The sequence below is a fragment of the Globicephala melas genome, chromosome 7 (assembly GCF_963455315.2).
Source record: "Globicephala melas chromosome 7, mGloMel1.2, whole genome shotgun sequence".
Classification (NCBI taxonomy): Eukaryota; Metazoa; Chordata; class Mammalia; order Artiodactyla; family Delphinidae; genus Globicephala; species Globicephala melas.
Window position 1 is genome coordinate 35,850,691 of NC_083320.1, and position 19,339 is coordinate 35,870,029.

At 37.6% G+C, this 19,339-nt stretch overlaps 1 protein-coding gene across 6 annotated transcripts in view; it reads left to right on the plus strand.

The window, feature by feature from the left end:
* SATB2 (SATB homeobox 2) overlaps positions 1–19,339 on the plus strand; it is a 200,161-nt gene that overhangs the window by 85,486 nt on the left and 95,336 nt on the right. For all 6 annotated transcript variants that reach the window (XM_030855438.2, XM_060302093.1, XM_060302092.1 and 3 more), the window contains 2 exons: positions 359–482; positions 14,250–14,352. In XM_030855438.2, coding sequence (XP_030711298.1) covers positions 359–482; positions 14,250–14,352 — 227 coding nt within the window. The remainder of the gene's footprint in view (positions 1–358; positions 483–14,249; positions 14,353–19,339) is intronic.

Consider the following 19,339-nt stretch of genomic DNA (forward strand, 5'->3'; position numbering starts at 1 on the left):
TTTGTTTACATTTAACCTTAGGAATGTCCAATAATTAAGTTTAAATTGTGGAAGTTTATAATCACACTGTCATGCCATTTCTATCAGTAGACTGGAGAAATCCTATTTTAAAAAATTGGCATCTCTTCATATCCGAAGTGACCGGTTTTCTCAGGCTAGTGTGAGAACCAACTGAAAGAGACCGTGATGGGCTCTGTCAAGGTCCTAGAGAAGCAGCTTTGCTCCCTTTCCCTCATTTTGGGCCCACATTCAACCCTGTTCTTTGGTGGTTCTCCTAATGCTTCACAGGACCCAGGGGTGACTGCTGTACTCTGCATTTAAGGGTTTGCATGACATTCATTCTTGCTGTGTTTTCCAGTTGTTCGAAGTTGGAAGACTTGCCTGCGGAGCAGTGGAACCACGCCACGGTCCGCAATGCCTTAAAGGAACTGCTCAAAGAGATGAACCAGAGCACATTAGCCAAAGAATGCCCTCTCTCCCAGGTCAGTGTCTTCAGGAGAAATGAAGAAGCCAAGGGTGGGCTGTCTGGCAGGAGGGGCACACCTGCTCAGACAGCTGTCTTTTATTTTATATTCACACTACATCTTAGGTGGAAAAAAATATGGAGGTTGTGGTGCTTTTTTTTGTAGAGGAGAACTTATCACTTATTGAGAGCTCTGATATAGTGGGAGTCACATTAAAACATTTTACACTCACAGTCTTTAACTTCTTACATATGTCGTAGGAGGTAGATATCAGTGTCTCCATTTTATAGATCAAGAAAACAAGGCTCAGAGAAGCACTTTACCTGCCTAAGCTTACTGAGCTGGTTAAGTGGCAGGTTGCAACCCCAGCTGAGACCTCCCTTGCCAAAGCTCAGGCTTCAAATCACTGTGTTACTTGGTCAATGAAATGGGTCAGCCATGCCAGACCCGTCTTAATTTGTTTTTATTTGTTTATTGAGCCTTTTCTAGGTCTAGCAGAGAGAGATGATCTTTGCATCATACACGCTTGTAGAGATTTGGGAGTGAGTTCACCACATGAAAACGCACCACGAGAAAAAGTGATACTCTGTTTTTACTGAACTGATCATAAACTAAAACAGGCCACAAAAATAAGAGATTGAGAGGATCAAAGGGAGGAACAGCAGAAGAAAGGTCTCGTGGTTCCATTTGTGTTCATGGGTGAAGGCCCCACTTTTTCTAATAAGATAATATTTTGGTGGCTATGGGGAGTGGCTTAGAACTGCTGTGAAATGAACTCAGGTTAACATTATCTAAAGCCATGAATGGAAATCCATTTTCTGGTGTGAGTTGCTACACTTGATTTAAGGCAGTAGACTGACTACATGTCTGTCAAATTCAAGGGAAGATGACAAGAACCATAGAAACTTGATGTGTCCTGAGCTATGTTCCAGGATAATAGTCTTTGAGGGAAGCAAGAAGCCTAGTGGTTAAGAGCTTGCATTGTGGAATCAGTCAGATCTGGATTCGTGTCCTGGCTTACAAGCTTTTGTGACCTCATCTTTATAAGCCTGTTTCTTTGTATGTAAAACCAGGAGAGTAATAGTTCTAAGTCATATAATGAGGAGTAATGAGATAAATCACATAAATTCTTGGCCTGGTACATCACATACAGTGATACTCCATAAATAGTACCAGCTGTTATTCCTGAGACATGATATTATTGGTGTGAACGGAATAATTTTTATATGCGTCTTGGAGGGTGTTTTAGAATTTAGATCCTCTGAGACAAAGCCTGCTATTAATATTTTTGCTTCCAGAAATTCAGGACGGCATGTACCTGAGTGGTAGATTGAAGGGGACACCATCAGTTATATCCCTACTTTTGTGCTTACAGCTTTCACATAGGCCATTTCAATACCTACCTGTAGGTATGTCCATAGGTGCTAAAGCTTGTTGCTAGAATTTTGATTTATTCCAATGTGATTGCTTATGAAGTTCTAAAAATAAATATTTTGAATTATTCTGATCATATACAGGGACTGGATAAAGAACAATTTAGGGAAAAAAATTTCAATCATTTCTCCTAAATTTTTCGATTAGTCACAATTAATTTTCTCTTGGATTTACTTGAAAGTCAGATTGGGCTTTGCCTAGAAGTGGACAAGCTCCTAACAATATCACCAATTCAGAATTTTATCCAGGGCTTTTGAGGCCTATGGGAATTTGGTCAGAATTGATCTATTGTGATTATTAGGTTTGGTTATAACTATAAAATGTGGCTAGAGGGACAGCCTGAGTGGAAAGAACCCACATTAGGGGCTGAGCACCCTGAGCTCTCATCTCAGTAATTTTTTTGTTTGTTTTTTTGGCCATACCACGTGGCTTGTGGAATTGAACCCGGGCCCCGGCAATGAAAGCGCTGAGTCCTAACCACTGTACCTCCAGGGAATTCCCGAATCTCAGTTCTTCTATGTTGAATGTGTGATCCTGGGCAAGCCCCTCCACTCTCAGAGCCTCATTAAACTCGTCTGTAAACTGGGCATGATTGTATCCACATATGTCACATAATTTGCAGGGTTGTCTTGAGATTCAAATGAGAACATCTTTACCCCTGCTGTAAAAATCCTCTTTTCTCCCCCATTTTCTGTTCTCATTGCTTGCCCACCTAGTTGCCCAAGCAGCTAGTTGCTGTTACTCTCATATTAGATATAACGGATTCTACCACCGCTGTATCTAAAATCTTCCTCTTTTGTGCCATTGCCTTGTTTAGACTTTTGTCACCTCTCATGTGAAATATTTTCAGTCATCCCGCATCATAATCTTTCTCCTGCCACCTGCTTCTCCAAAGCTAACATTGTGCCATTTCCTCGTCTACAAGCCTCCAGAGACTCCCCCTGCTCAGCCTGTAGGAAGAACAGACTGCATAGCATAGCCCGTGTATATCGTCAGATGCCACTAACCTGATTTCCCACCAGTCGCCTTCCTCCCTCTACCTACATCCACTCTGTGCTCCAAACCATGCAACTAATTGTTCTGAAACATTAAACATTGCTCAAACTTCACCAAAATATTCCCAAGGGTGGGAGCAACCTAATTAGTACCATCAGCACTTCAAGTCTGACAAAGCAACTTATGTTACTTTTACAATTCATGAAAAGTAATACACAGTTTACTCCATATACCTGTGTTTCTGCTCTTTTTAAAAATGCCATAAAAATCGCTTTACCTGTGAAATTATTAACCTCCCCTGTGCACATGAGAGTAGTCCTCAAGGGAGGTGTGCCATGTTAATCTGGGGCTTTGCTGGCCCCTGCACACGATGATGGTGACCTCAGAGTCCTGCAGTGTGATACTACCTTGCTTTTGCTATGCGATTTCTCTCGGCTAGCATGCGCTACTCTCTTCTGCTTTAGGAAATCTTTCAAGTTCCAGCTGGAAAGTCACTGCTGGTGAAGAACCCTGACCTTCTGATTAAAGTAGTTGCTTCTTCTGCTTTTAGTAGCCTTTTGGACACACCCCTGTCACAGCACTTATCACAGCCTGTTGTCAGTGTTATCTGCCAGTTCTTGTCACTTACTGGACTGCCCAGATAGCAGAAGCCATCTCTTATCTCCGTGTTCTCAGCATTCAGCACAATGTATATCTTCCATGTTGTTGTTACCCTAATGCGGGAGTTCTAAACTTTGGCCCAGTTGAGCTTTGGGGCTGGATATTCTTAGTGTTGGGGGAATGTCCTGTGGTCCTGTGTATTGTGGGATATTTAGCAGCATCCCTGATCTCTATCCACTAGACGCCAGTAGCATCCCCCCTACCCAAACCCCCCCCCCCCCCGCCCTGTGACAACCAAAATGTCTCCAGACATTGCCAAGTGTCCTTTGATGGGAGGAAAATCACTCTTGGTTGAGAGCCACTGCTCTCTAATGTATTAATTTAATAAATTCAATATTAAAATGTTTTAGAAAGTTTTTAAAATGTAAAGTTTTATTATTTCCAGTGTTCTTGGCAGCTCTAAAATGTTTTGAACGAGAAACAGTGAATACAGTACTTTGGTGGTTGATGCCCAGTACATTTTCAATCAAACAGGGGCTCAGTTCTGTTGCTTAGATATGGAAGAGATTTGATTGAGGCTTCCGGTATGCTGTGTGATTATGGAAAATCTCACTGGGGGAGTCCTTCTCAGCCAGCATGGGCATGTAATGTGGGCACCTGAATTAATCCTATGGCTGTTACCCTGAAACGTTCTGGATTATTCACTTAAATTGCATAGCTGGATTGCATTTTGGTGTGGAGATAAGCTCACTCATTTTGTTGGTGGTTGTCACAGAATAGGTGCATACATTTTTGTGCAATCTGTGCAGTGTGAAAAAGAATGAATTTTTGTTCTGAGACAGTGAAACAGTAATTTAAAAATGTATTTTACCAGCTTTAGTGGGGCCCCAGTTAAGAGTCAGGTACTTTACAATGGGCTGGGGGTACAGTGGTGAGGATGAGAGAGATGAAGCTTTCAGTATAGGAAGAAGAGAGTGGAGCACCAAATACTACTTACTTTAAAGCAGAATGGTAGATTATTGGGCTATCTAAAATATTCTCAGTTCATGAGTAAAAGATGCCTGCTTTTAACATAATTCTCCCTTACTACCCCCAAGCCAAACCATATTAGGTATTTCCTCACTTAAGTTGGGCAATTGCATAAAAGAATGATTCAGTGGCTAGTATATATTTTCTTGAACATCCCAGTGGTCTACATTTCAAAAGAGCAGCCTTGAAGGCAGAAGGAAAGAGTGGAAACGTCCATAAAAGGGCAACAATTGTAGGCTGAGGCATATATATTTAAAGGGAGGGAAGTCATGATTTAGCTGTATTCTGTCTGGCCAGGTGCTTGGAAAGTATAGGTTGTGTTTGTGTGTTTGTGTATTTATTTTTGATTTCACCTTTCAAAATGTGTTTAAGTGCTGACAGCCTCTTCCTTTTCCTCTGATGTCCCCCTGAGTCACCACTTCCAGCCTCTTCCATCAGCCTATAGTCTGTCCCAAGCATCCTAATTTCCTATACTTTAGACCCAGGTCTCCCTTATTAAAATGGTCTCTAACTGTTCCAATTTGAAAACATTACGAACACATCTTTCTGTGGCTCACTAATTTTTTTTACTGAAGGAAGAGTTAAAAGACAAAACCCCAGGTCCTCAGGGTTTCAATCCATTAAACTAAGAAGAGCTAACAGTGCCAGCCTTGGTCACCTCATAGGTTATTAGGATGATCCAATAGAATGACAATTTGCAAACGCAGGCGCACCTTCCAGCGTCCCTCTGCCTCCCCTCCTAATTTTATCTCTGCGACACTAGACATGCTTTTAAAAATTTTTTTTGTGGTAAAAATACATAACATGAAATTTATCATTTTAACAAGTTTTAAGTTTACAGTTTTTAAGTTTACAATTCAGTGGTATTAATTACATTTACATGTTGTACGACCATCACCCCCCCCGCCCCCACCCCGATCTATTTCCAAAACTTTTCATCGCCCCAGACAAAAGGTCTGTAACCATTAAGCAATAATTACCCATTCATCTCTCCCCCAACAGCCCCTGGTAACCTCTATTCTGTTTTGCGTCTCTATGAATTTGCTTATTCTAGATGTCTCATAGAAGTAGAATCATAGAATATTTGTCCTTTTGTGCCGGCTCATTTCACTTAGCATACAGATACATTTTTAAAACAGCTCTGTCCCATGCCCTTAGTTGAGGTTTTATTGCCAAATATTTGAGGAGCAAGATGACTGATGGGAGTTTTTGAACTGTGAAAAGGTTACTAGATTTCCAGTATGATGGTGATGTAGTGTTTATATATAGTCTTTTAAAGACATAGATTGTAAGATAATGATTTCTGTCATCCTAGGCAAGTCTTGCCCATTTGGGGATCATTAAAGGAACAACTTAAATGTACAATATGCCAAAATAATGAGGCAGTGAAATCAAGCAGCCACTTGGGTCAATAGAAAAGAACAAATTGATCATGCGCTCATCTACAGACAAGTGGCTGATCAACTGCCTGGACCAGTATTGTCTTAACCAGTTGCCAACTGTTCATTTCATTTAATCTTAAATTCACAGATGTAGTGGGGATGCATGCTGTCCCGTGTGAACGAGGTGCCAGCTGTCCATTTCAGTTATTTTCATGCAAGGTTGTTTTAGATCATGGCCCAACCTCATGAACTCTTGTCAAAGAGGGCTCACAGGTGACAACTTCTAAATAATTTCCAGTGGGTGATTGAGACGACCATCTGAAATGATTGCGTGGAGAGGAGAGAGCTGGTGTCCGCTGGCTCCACCTCTTCTGTGCTAGGCCTTCTATGCACACCAACTCTGAATCCTTACAGCCTCTGAGGCAGGTATCAGTATTCCCCTTTCACAGACGAGGGTGCCCCTGTCAGACAAGCAAACCATTCGTCAGTTCCCTAGGGGAGGAGCTCTCGAATCAGCCCAGGGGAAGTGTTTCTTTCAACCAGAATGGCAAAAGCTTTCCATTCTGAGAGTATAACTCAGAAATGGGGATGGAAAGGGACAGTAGAAAGTGGCCAAGTACCATTAATTTCTCATGGTAAAGTAATTCCTCCAAATTATTTTTTTCCCTTTCCTATAACCTTAATTGGAGTATCATTATGATCTCATGTTTAATATGTTATTTAACGTATTACCAAGCAGAATGACAAGGCTGAAAACAAGCAAAGAATGCATATATCATTCATTGCCTGCATCATGCTCTGTCTTCTGTGTTCAGGTGGGAAGGGGGGCCGTGAGATGCTAGCTTCTCCCCCTACTTCTTGCTCAGACAGGGCATTCTCACCTATGGACCATGTAACCATTCACTTTGGTTTTAAAATGTTCTTTTTTACAGTGAGTGTATTAGGCATCTGAAGTTTAGCTACTCTTAGTATAATTTTGCTGTTCAAACAAATCTCACTAAGCCAAAGGAAAAGTGGTGAGAGATACACAATTATTTTATCTTTCTTTTTTTGGGGGGAGGAAAAGGGGATGCTCAGATCTCTGTCTTTCCAAGTATATTGTACAAATCGTCTTAACCTGTGTTTATTGTTTTGCTTTTTCTGTTAAGTTTTAAATTGCCTTTAGGTTCCTTAGCTTTCTCTGATTCTACACTTCTTAACTCATATAAGGGGCTGAAACTTTTTATTTTTTGTCACCTTGTTTCTTGCTTTGTCTAAAGCATTGGTTGCAGAATCCACTTGGAGCTTGTGCTAGCTGATGGAGATGGTGATGAACATTTCCCATGAAACAGTGTGGCCTGGTGGTAGCGTCTCTTTGTGGTGCCTCCTGATGCTATTTGACTTTGGGCAAGATGCTTCTTCATTCTGAGTTTCTGAGCCCTTGGTTTGAAAAATGCAACCATACTTATAATCACAGGTGACATCTCTTCTCTGGGCTAGTCAGAAACAAACAAGTGAGTTTAAAATTTGTCTCAGGAAGCTAAAAGAAAATTTATTTTTCTTAGCTATAATTTCTACTTAGCTGTAATAAGTATTAGTAACAATACTATAATATTCTCTTGCAGTTGACTTAGAGCAAATTCAAATGAGCTAATAAGCTTTGCAGTAACTAATTCTGATATGTTTTGATTCCTCAAAACCTTATTTTATTAAAAAATAACTTTTAAATATAAGTGGCAGATGTGTCAGAGTGACTGCAAATGAGGAAACGTAGATTTTTATCCCCCATCTACATTCTTCATATTTAGAATTTCATGATTGATTACAAAGAAGCCTGAAACTTTCAAAAATTTTTCTGTAGTTAAGAAGACATGTTAAACCTTCCTATTTATTTTAATACGTACTATTTTTCATAAAATAGCTTTGTCTACAGTCACTGTCTGTGTGCTGTTTATGGCTGTGACTAAGTATGAGAGGGGCTGCCTCGATTGCCCATTGCACACATCATCCTCCTTTCTTTCTCACATCCCACCACCATGAGAAGTGAAGCGTGCTTCCTAAATGCAAAGTCATTTTAATATTATTAGTCATTTAATATTAGCCTATTTAATTATAATATAAATATTCATATTTAATAAAACATAGTCCCTTTGTTTAAGTGTTAAAAATAACAGCACACATATCTTCTGGGTTATTTGAATCAGTATTACTTTATATTAACATGGATACTGAGGAGGTGGCTGTATTCTGGATTGAAAAAGTGACTCATATCATGTTCATTTATCAAAAAGATGGAGGTATTCTAAAAGGCCAATTATATGGTTGCTCTTGAATGATTGGAAAACATAAAAGAGCAATGTAGACTACAAAATTATATACATATTTTAAAAAGCAGTGAATGGAAATTAGATATTTTTTGGCAGGGTGGTAGGTGGGAGAGATTTTAATTATTACTCATCCCATTTTGCAGCAACTGTATCTCATCAGGTCTAAGATGCTACTGATTGTAAGATGCATCCCAATTTCAGTGATATTAAAGTACAGTCATCCCTTGGTATCCCAGGAGATTGGTTTCAGGACCTCCATGCGGATACCAAAATCCTCAGATTCCCAAGTCCCTTGTATAAAATGACATAGTACTTGCATATAACCTACGCACATCCTCCCATATACTTTAAGTCATCTCTAGATTAAATGCTATGTTAATAGTTGCTGGGGTGTGTGTAGAAAATTCAAGTTTTGCTTTTTGGAACTTTCTGGAATTTTTTTCCCCAAATATTTTCAATCCACAGTTGTTTGAATCCCTGGATGAGGAACCATCCAGGGATACGGATACGGAGGGATGACTGTATTTTTAAAACGTGGCTGTAGAATGGATGCAATGTGGTAGATACAGATTCTCTGTGCTCCAGGACCTCTGGAGAACACTATGCCTTGTAGAGTAAAAGTCAGCATGTGCGGGGTCTGTGTTAGCCCCTTTCAATTTTGTTTATAATGAATTAAGTTTTGATGTTTTAAAAGTAAATTGACATAACATTAAGATGACCTTGTAGTGTGCGTCCAGAGTATTCTAGCGAGGCCTAGTGGTTCAGACTCAGGCTTTGAGAATATAGCAGTCTAATTTAGGGTTAGAAAATGTTCATAATTGAAACTGTAATGGCAAGACATAACATGACCTTTCATCTTAAATATCCCCAAGATGTACCTCTTCTGTTTTTAAAGCTCTCTCAGGTTGAATTATAAAAATTTGTATCCGTAGAGCTACTTTAAGTGTCAACTAACTGTAAAGACCTGCAGGGAGTTAATATGAATAAAAGGTGCCACAAACTTGAAGAGGCATTTCTGGTGACTAAAGTTTCTCGTGTTATAGGAAACTGTCTTTATTTGCTACCCAGATCCTTTGCTCAGTTCATAGCTTGAACCTATTTATTTTTTGTTCTGTTGTCAGCAGAGTTAGAAACTCACTTATAAAATATGGGGAAGAGAGCAAACCTGACTGAGTCTTTGGGTAGCCAACTCCTTTTTTTTCCTATTACCTTTAAATTATTATTATTATTTTATTATATAAGTTTCAGATGTACAGCATTTACTGTTTGACATCTGTGTATACTACAAAGTGATCACCACCACAAGTATAGTTACCATCCAACACCATACAGTTGAGCCCCTTCACCAATTTCAGCTACCCCAAAACCCTCCTCCCCTCTGGTAACCACTAATATGGTCTCTGTATCTATTAGTTTGTTTTCATTTTATTTTTTTTAAGATACCACATGAGTGAAATCATATAGCATTTGTGTTTCTCTGATTTATTTCACTTAGCATAATGCCTTCAAGGTCCATCCATGTTGTTGCAAATGTCAGGATTTCATTCTTTTTTATGGCTGAGTAGTATTCCTCTGTGTATATATACCACATATGCCAACTCCTTTTTATTTATCATTATTTTTTTATTTTTATTTTTTTAACATCTTTATTGGAGTATAATTGCTTTACAATGGTGTGTTAGTTTCTGCTTTATAACAAAGTGAATCAGTTATACATATACATATGTCCCCATATCTCTTCCCTCTTGCATCTCCCTCCCTCTCACCCTCCCTATCCAACCCCTCTAGGTGGTCACAAACCACCTAGCTGATCTCCCTGTGCTATGCGGCTACTTCCCACTAGCTATCTATTTTATGTTTGGTAGTGTATATATGTCCATGTCACTCTCTCACTTTGTCACAGCTTACCCTTCCCCCTCCCCATATCCTCAAGTCCATGCTCTAGTAGGTCTGTGTCTTTATTCCTGTCTTACCCCTAGGTTCTTCATGACCTTTTCTTTTTTTTTTCTTAGATTCCATATATATGTGTTAGCATACAGTATTTGTTTTTCTCTTTCTGACTTACTTTACTCCATATGACAGACTCTAGGTCCATCCACCTCACTACAAATAACTCAATTTCGTTTCTTTTTATGGCTGAGTAATATTCCATTGTATATATGTGCCACATCTTCTTTATCCATTCATTTGTTGATGGACACTTAGGTTGCTTCCATGTCCTGGCTATTGTAAATAGAGCTACAATGAACATTTTGGTACATGACTCTTTTTGAATTATGGTTTTCTCAGGGTATATGCCCAGTAGTGGGATGGCTGGGTCATATGGTAGTTCTATGTTTAGTTTTTTAAGGAACCTACATACTGTGCTCCATAGTGGCTGTATCAATTTACATTCCCACCAACATTGCAAGAGGGTCCCCTTTTCTCCACACCCTCTCCAGCATTTGTTTTTAGATTTTTTGATGATGGCCATTCTGACTGGTGTGAGATGATATCTCATTGTACTTTTGATTTGCATTTCTCTAATGATTAATGATGTTGAGAATTCTTTCATGTGTTTGTTGGCAATCTGTTTATCTTCTTTGGAGAAATGTCTGTTTAGGTCTTCTGCCCATTTTTGGATTGGGTTGTTTGTTTTTTTGTTATTGAGCTGCATGAGCTGCTTGTAAATTTTGGAGATTAATCCTTTGACAGTTGCTTCATTTGCAAATATTTTCTCCCCTTCTGAGGGTTGTCTTTTGGTCTTGTTTATGGTTTCCTTCGCTGTGCAAAAGCTTTGAAGTTTCATTAGGTCCCATTTGTTTATTTTTGTTTTTATTTCCATTTCTCTAGGAGGTGGGTCAAAAAGGATCTTGCTGTGATTTATGTCATAGAGTGTTCTGCCTATGTTTTCCTCTAAGAGTTTGATAGTGTCTGGCCTTACATTTAGGTCCTTAATCCATTTTGAGTTTATGTTTGTGTATGGTGTTAGGGAGTGTTCTAATTTCATTCTTTTACATGTAGCTGTCCACTTTTCCCAGCACCTCTTATTGAAGAGGGTGTCTTTTCTCCACTGTATATTCTTGCCTCCTTTATCAAAGATAAGGTGACCATATGTGTGTGGGTTTATCTCTGGGCTTTCTATCCTGTTCTATTGATCTATATTTCTGTTTTTGTGCCAGTACCATATTGTCTTGATTACTGTAGCTTTGTAGTATAGTCTGAAGTGAGGGAGCCTGATTCCTCCAGCTCCGTTTTTCTTTCTCAAGATTGCTTTGGTTATTTGGGGTCTTCTGTGTTTCCATACAAATTGTGAAATTTTTTGTTCTAGTTCTGTGAAAAATGCCAGTGGTAGTTTGATAGGGATTGCATTGAATCTGTAGATTGCTTTGTGTAGTAGAGTCATTTTCACAATGTTGATTCTTCCAGTCCAAGAACATGGTATATGTCTCCATCTATTTGTATCATCTTTAATTTCTTTCATCAGTGTCTTATAGTTTTCTGCATACAGGTCTTTTGTCTCCTTAGGTAGGTTTATTCCTAGAGGTTTTATTCTTTTTGTTGCAATGGTAAATGGGAGTGTTTTCTTAATTTCACTTTCAGATTTTTCATCACTAGTGTATAAGAATGCAAGAGATTTCTGTGCATTAATTTTGTATCCTGCTACTTTACCAAATTCATTGATTAGCTCTAGTAGTTTTCTGGTAGCATCTTTAGGTATATCTGTGTATAGTATCATGTCATCTGCAAACAGTGACAGCTTTACTTCTTCTTTTCCGATTTGGATTCCTTTTCTTTCTTTTTCTTTTCTGATTGCTGTGGCTAAAACTTCCAAAACTATGTTGAATAAGAGTGGTTACCAACTCCTTTTTAAATGAGTGTGAACCGACTCTAGTGTAAGACCATCTGGTGATGAAACCAGCAGAAGCCCAGATACTTATTTTCTTGCCACATAGATTGACACTCGCCACTAACACAAGAGTGTTAATGAAGATGCATCTGGAGCAAAGTCAAAGTAGGAAGTCCAGGGACTGGGGGAAATGTGGATTATCTGAGACCAGAGTAATATGGATTTGTGTCCTGGTCTTATGGGCCAGGAAGAGTTGAGGGGCAGCTCCAGGCAGTACTAAAAACACTTCCCATTTTAATCTGCTTTCTAGATCACTTTGTGATAGAAGGTTTAGCTCTGGCTTCTGCCATGGCTATGTATCTTATGCCTTTCCAGAGGGTAACATTCATACAAACAACGTAGAAAGATGACAAGTACATTTGCAGTTATTCACATAAACCAGAGTAGCTGGTGCATCTGTTATTAGGCTGCTTTCATGTTAAATTTTTCATTATTTTGACATTTCAGTTTGGCATTTTTAAATTTCATCTTTGTCCCTTTTCATCTGTTATATTTCAGTGACTCAGATATCCCACATCAGAACTGTGTTAGACACAAGGGAGAGAAAAAAAAAAGAAACAGACACTGTCCTCGAGGATCTCACAAACTGGGACAGAGAGAAAAGCTCAGCCCAGAGAGGGAAGGAACTAGCCCAGCTAGCCAAGAGTCTTCTTTACTCCTTTGTTAATAACATACAAAAGCAGAACCCTGCCTCAGGAAGATTAGGATTCCATTGAGCCTCTAAGGCAGCAGGCAAGGCTCCAAGTTCTGTGATACACTCAGGTGATACTGGCTCTTTGTGTTCTAGGGCTGTGTTCAGATCCTCAGATTAAAAGAGTTCTCTTTACTATCTCCCCTTAGAGAACCGAATTGTCATTTAGAGATCAGCAACTGCAGGGAGGATAGCCATCTGCTATATAGAAAGAACCAGAGGTTTCTGTGAATTGAATTAGGACCTCCCTCCGCCATCAGTACTGCATAGTGATTAAAAAAGAGGGAGTCTGTGGGCTTATAGAGGAAACTCTTAAATGGGAGTCTATGCAGGACTGTCTACTGGCATTTGAACCTAAATAACTTGTCAATGCCTTGATTTATTGTTTTCCTTTTTATCTTGACTACTTTGTCGAAATGACATTAGAAGTTCCAAGATTTCCCTCAACTGTTCCGTACCTGGGGAAAACTTTTTTAAGAAAGATGAGATTTCAAGGCAGGATATAAAGCCTTACGTAGGTCATTTGGATCTCTTGACTCGTTTATGTCCATTTGTTTTTAGACAGAATTTGCAGAAATAAAATCTATGTATAAAACATACACATGTACTGTCACAGTCATTCAGGTATAAGTTAACATCTGCCACGAATGTTGGTCCAAACATGCCATATTGACTGAAAACATATCTCTGTATGAAATTGAATTCAAGGTGTGCAGTTATAATTTTTAATTTTTCAGTGGTAAGTTAGGTTATGCTCCCTTTCTCTTTCCTGTTAACTGCAATTTCAAACAAATCAGCTAAAGGGTTGAGCTGAGGAGAGAGAGGAATATGAAGAGCAAGAAGGAATCAGGTACTTAAACACTCAAAGTTTTAGCTTTGATGCATTTTTGCTTGAAACACAGAACAAGTGTTATGTTTAGTTTCCCCTGCTCTAAAATAGCACTGTTAATTTTTTCATTTGGTGATTTTCACACAAGTGCTAATGACACGTTTCTATAAATTATATTAATTTAACTTATCTCCCTAAATGTTGTTCTGTAGCGTGTAGCACGGATGTTCTCAGACTCTTGGCTGTGTAAGCTTGTTGCAGTTGGAAGCGGAACAGAAACATCTGAGAGGCATTATTTGGATTACAGATGCAGGAGCATCTGATCTCACCTTTTGCTCGGGTTCCTAAATCACAAGTGTTCTTTCCCTTTGCATTCAATCTCTGTGTCCTGCCCCCTCCATCTTTGACATTGCTCCAGCGTTGGTTTTATGGAGACTGCACTGTCATTGTACAAGTTAAAGGGATAGTAAGTTTCGTTAATCATATTTAATAGTTTAGTTTGCAGGAGGGTGACTGCTTCAAATTTAAAAGACAGAGGAGATTGGTATGGACTATAATGTGCCCTTTCTTGTCCCTGAAAAGGAATACTCATATTTATGGAAAAATAACTATTTTTTTTTTCTTTACAGAGTATGATTTCATCCATTGTAAATAGCACATATTATGCCAACGTGTCAGCAACCAAGTGCCAGGAGTTTGGGAGATGGTATAAGAAGTACAAGAAGATTAAAGGTAAACTGACTTTTATTTTTGAAGCCTATTTTCAGTTTCTTAGGTCAAGGAGTTGTTGATTCTTGGGAATTTATGCTAATTTAGATACAATTTTTAATAAAATTTTATATACTTTTTTATAAAGGTAGGATTCTTTTTTTTAATTGAAGTATAGTTGGTTTACAATATTGTGTTAGTTTCAGGTATCTAGCAAAGTGATTCAGTTATACATGTATATATATATGTATATATATATATGTATATTTTATTCAGATTCTTTTCCATTTTAGGTTATTATAAGATATTGAATATAGTTCCCTGTGCTATACAGGAAAGCCTTGTTATTTATCTATTTTACATATAGTGGTGTTTATCTGTTAATTCCATACTCCTAATTTATCTGCCCACTTCTCCTTTGGCAACCACAGGTTTGTTTTCTATGTCTGTGATTCTGTTTCTGTTTTGTAAATAAGTTCACTTGCATTATTTTTTCAAGATTCCACATATAAGTGATATCATATAATATTTGTCTTTCTCTCTCTGACTTCAGTCAGTATGATGATCTCTAGGTCCGTCCATGTTGCTGCAGATGGCAATATTTCATTGTTTTTCTGTGGCTGAGTAATATTCTGTTGTATGTATATACCACATCTTTATCTATTCATCCGTTGATGGACACTTAAGTTGCTTCCATGTCTTGACTGTTGTAAATAGTGCTGCTATGAACATTGGGGTGCAAGATAAGATTCTTAATATTTTCATCAAGAGATCCAGATTGGCTCCCTTAAAACTAAGATGGTGTTAGAACTAAAGTAAAATTCTTAGCATAATATATGAAGTGTGTAGTTTTCACAAGAGATGCTTGTGAAGGCTGAGATCTTTAAAAATATTTTGAAGTTGTATACTTCAGAGAGGCATGTCTATTTAAAAAGCTCAATCAATAAATCATTTTCATTAATTTATTAATGAAAAAAGCAGTCATTCTAGGTTAAATCAGCACTTATAGTTTAAGTACCAATTATCAAATTGAAATGACTGTGTGGTATCAGGAAATCTTTGGTCAGAAATGGAGTTTTGATGTTGTGTTTATTTGGAGACAATTCCAGAACAGTGGTTTAAGCAAAGGGACTCTGCAGTCAGGAGGACTTGTATTCAAATCTTTGTCTTCTGTTTACTAGCTGTGTGAGCCTGAACAAATTATTTAACTTCACCAAGACTCAATCTCCTTATCTGAAAATTGGAAGTAATAAAAGTAAGTCACTGGCTAGCTGTGAGGACTAAATATGTTAATACTGGCGCAAAGTAATCTCTTAATAAACAATAGCTATAATATTGTAACAATAATTAATGGTAGTAATTCTACTAGCAGCAATATATTATATGTAGAATTATATCTGGTCCTGAATACACCATTCTCATATAATAAATGGCATGCTATTTAGGCCATCCAGCCCTTTAAATATATGTGATATTTTGCCTTTGCAAATTTTTCGATGCTGGAAAAATTCTGTTGTTCTCACCCCACTTCAAATGCTATTCAATTCAAATGCTACCAACCCCTGAGGGGATTGGGGGATAGCTTGGTAACAGAACAGGTTGATGTTTGAGGGTTCTTCTAGTTCATATTTTGCATGATTATGACATCATTCATCATGCTTTATTATAGGTATTCAGAGACTTGCTGATGGTTCACTGCCCCTGTTGAGAGGGTTAAATGACAATTTATGGTAGGCAGGTAAAAGTAAAGGATTAATTTATTTGTTTTTACTACCTGTAGTTTTCCTCTAGGGAGACAGTATGGAACTAATGCCTCTTGGCTGTTGAGTATTTGGGAGTTTGTTTACAAGGTTACCTTTTGAGAAAATGAGCTTTATTTGTATTGGTGGCACATTTCTGATTACAAAGGAATGAGAGCATTTTATGCTAAATATACAATTTATAAGGAAAGTCAAGTTGTTGAACTACCCAGGAGAAATTAAGTTCACTAAAAATTGAATTAAGATCCATTCCTTTTCAATATATTCTAAAATTCTTAGGACCCTCTAGTTTCTGGCTTGGGTACTTGCTTTACAACGTTATTAATATTAACTCCTGTACAGGATAAGATGAATAACTCCTTCTCATTATAAGACATGATTGTGTGGTTCGGAAGTGTTCCTTTTCTGTAAGTGTTGTCTCCAAGTTTTCCCTTTAAAATCAGATTGTTAAAGTGCTTGAACAATATCCTCTTTGCCTAAAAATCAAAAGAATCATGCAGCTTCAAGGTCATTTGTTAGATCCAATTTACTTGCTATTATAAGAGAAAGGAAGAGAGCGTTCTCTTTTAATAGTCTGGAGTATAATTCCAGATTCAAAAAGACTGGAAACTCTTCACTCTAGTGTTTTCAGAATCGCCACTACAGAATCTGTGTGTGTGTGTGTGTGTGTGTGTGTGTGTGTGTGTGGTCTGTGTGTGTATATATCTGTTCACACACACATTAACACTTATGTCTTCTACTTTTCTCCTTTCTTTCTTAGCAAGTCAATTCTTCAAGCTCTATTTTTTTCTTCAAGATAGTAAATGCACAGTTAAATCTTTAAGTGCCATAAAAGCAGACTGAGACCTTGATTTCAATCAGGAGGTCAAGGATCCACACCTGAAGAGGCGGCCAGCTGCTGTGTACACATGCTATTCAAAGAGATGGAGCTAGTCATTGCTGTTAAAAAGTGTGTGTGTGCATGTGTGTGTGTCACTAGGAGGAGAAAAGGGAAGGTTAAGGTATGTGTGAAGTAAACACAAGCTGCCATAAAACAGTTCAAGTGGTGTTGATTCATCAACCAAGGGAGTGGGAGGAAAAACAAAGAATTCATGACAGGTATAATGGTGTAGAGAAAATAAACACCCCAGAGAAGTGCATTTTATTAACTTTCCACCTTCAGAGAAAAGGAAGTGTTGGACCTATTCAGGAACATTTCAGTCCTTACAAGCTTTATGCTGTGAATAGATGTCACTGTGGGAGTTCCTATCTAGTAGAATCCATTTCTCATGAGAAAGCAATGATTTTGTTTGTAAGATTTCTATTTGTGTCCATCCATTTTCAAAAAAAGTAGTGAATTTCAAATCTGGAAATAAAGTAGCAAAACCAGAATTCTACCTTAGGGCTCTTCCCGGGAGCGCAGAAGTCAGAGTTCTCTGTCTTTCCTTGTCTCCCCTCCCCCACCTTGTTTCCATTCCATAGTTACCAGTTTACATGAATCATTGCTGATGTTCAGTATAGAAGAAAATCTCAAGCTAGCTTACTGATGTCTCAAACTAAATGCAGGCTACATTGTTAAATATGTTTCCTATTATCTGCTAATGTCTGTTTTAATAAAACAGTGGGAACTAAATGGTTGCTTCTTAATCAAAACCATGATTTCCCAAACATAAGCTATGTGATTCTGTTACAAATTGCCACATATAGATCTCCTAGGTCAAATTTTTTTTCTCTTCTCATAGAAATAAACAGTAAAATAATTATATACTCTGAAAGATCAAAGTAAACATGACTAAAACCTGACAAAAATAAAAGTCTACTGAAAGGTTTTAGGAAAAAAAGATCAGATTGCAAATTCTATAGTTAATGCTTAAATAAATATGAGAAAAATGAATAATCAATAATTTGATATCATTAAAAACAGATGTAAAGACTATATACAAATGGAATTGTCTAAATTTTGAAGTAAACATTTTAATGTGCATTTTTTGAATTTGTTGTTATTATAGCTAAACTATTTACACTTATTCTTGAAAAAGTCCTAAGTTGGTTTGGCTTAGCATGTTAACGTTATTTTCCCCAGTGATCACAGCAAAGCACATTCTGTTTACCTTTTTCCTTTAATTTCAAAGGCAATCATAATTGACACAGACATATTTGAGTTAACATTAGTGTTAATTCAGGATAGATGGGGAGACAGTTTGTGTACTCTGGTTTTAAAGTTCAGAACCATGAACCTGCTTCCCAGGAGTTTTTGATACTGAAGAAAATGAAGTGGTTGAATGTGGTAGTTGGTTGGTTCAGATGGCATTCTTTTAATTGCTGTTCATCTCATACTGTAATTGCTTCTGGCCTAGATTTTACAACGTAGCGCTCATAAGCTCCCAGGATTCAGAAAAATACATACATTTTGTGGAAAAACAAAACAAAACAAAAAGACCAATATTAACGGTTGTTTAATGTGTAGGAGTCTTAGGACCCAAGGATAATCCACCGGGGCCTAGAAACATTCATGCTATTAATTATTTTTCAGAATTTTGAGGGTTATGTGGGATTTACCTATCAATTTTTCTTTCATAGGTTCTACGCATTTTATTAAAACAATATTTTTAACCTCACTCTTCTTTTGGATTAAGTCTATTTAGACATACACTTGCCCCATCAGTTTTATGAAACTAAGTGGCAATTATGTGCAGTACTATTATTAATTATACTATTATGGCAATCTAATTCTGCAAGGGATCTTATAAGAATAAGAAAGTACCTTAACAAAGAAGCACTCATATGTTTTAAATGTTTCCTAATTAAAAATTAATAATTTAAAAGAAAATAATTTTATGTTTAAAGTGTTTTTCATCTGGCACCAAAAGCAAAATGAACTGCTGTCTTCGGTCAGGTCAGTTTCAAGTCTTTAATATGTCACAAGAATTAAGGGGTCATTGAAAGTTCACACAATTCTAGTGGATATCTCCAAATTATTTGTGTCATAAAATAATACCACTAGAATGAATGGACCTAACCAAACCCTATACTGTGGCCAGAAAGCAAAATGATCCCCATCACTTTCCTTTTCTCAGTCATTGCTCAAGAAGCCCCTGATTGCTAGTTGTCTTAATTTTGTTTGTTTATTTGAGCTTATTTTGCAAAATATTAAAAAACTGGGAGAAATGAGGATTTTAAAAACCAGTGTTACTTCCTCAAGCCTGGTTTATCCTAGTAATCAGTATTTTATCTGACCCTGTCTGATCTAGTCTTGCAAGATCAAACGTCCA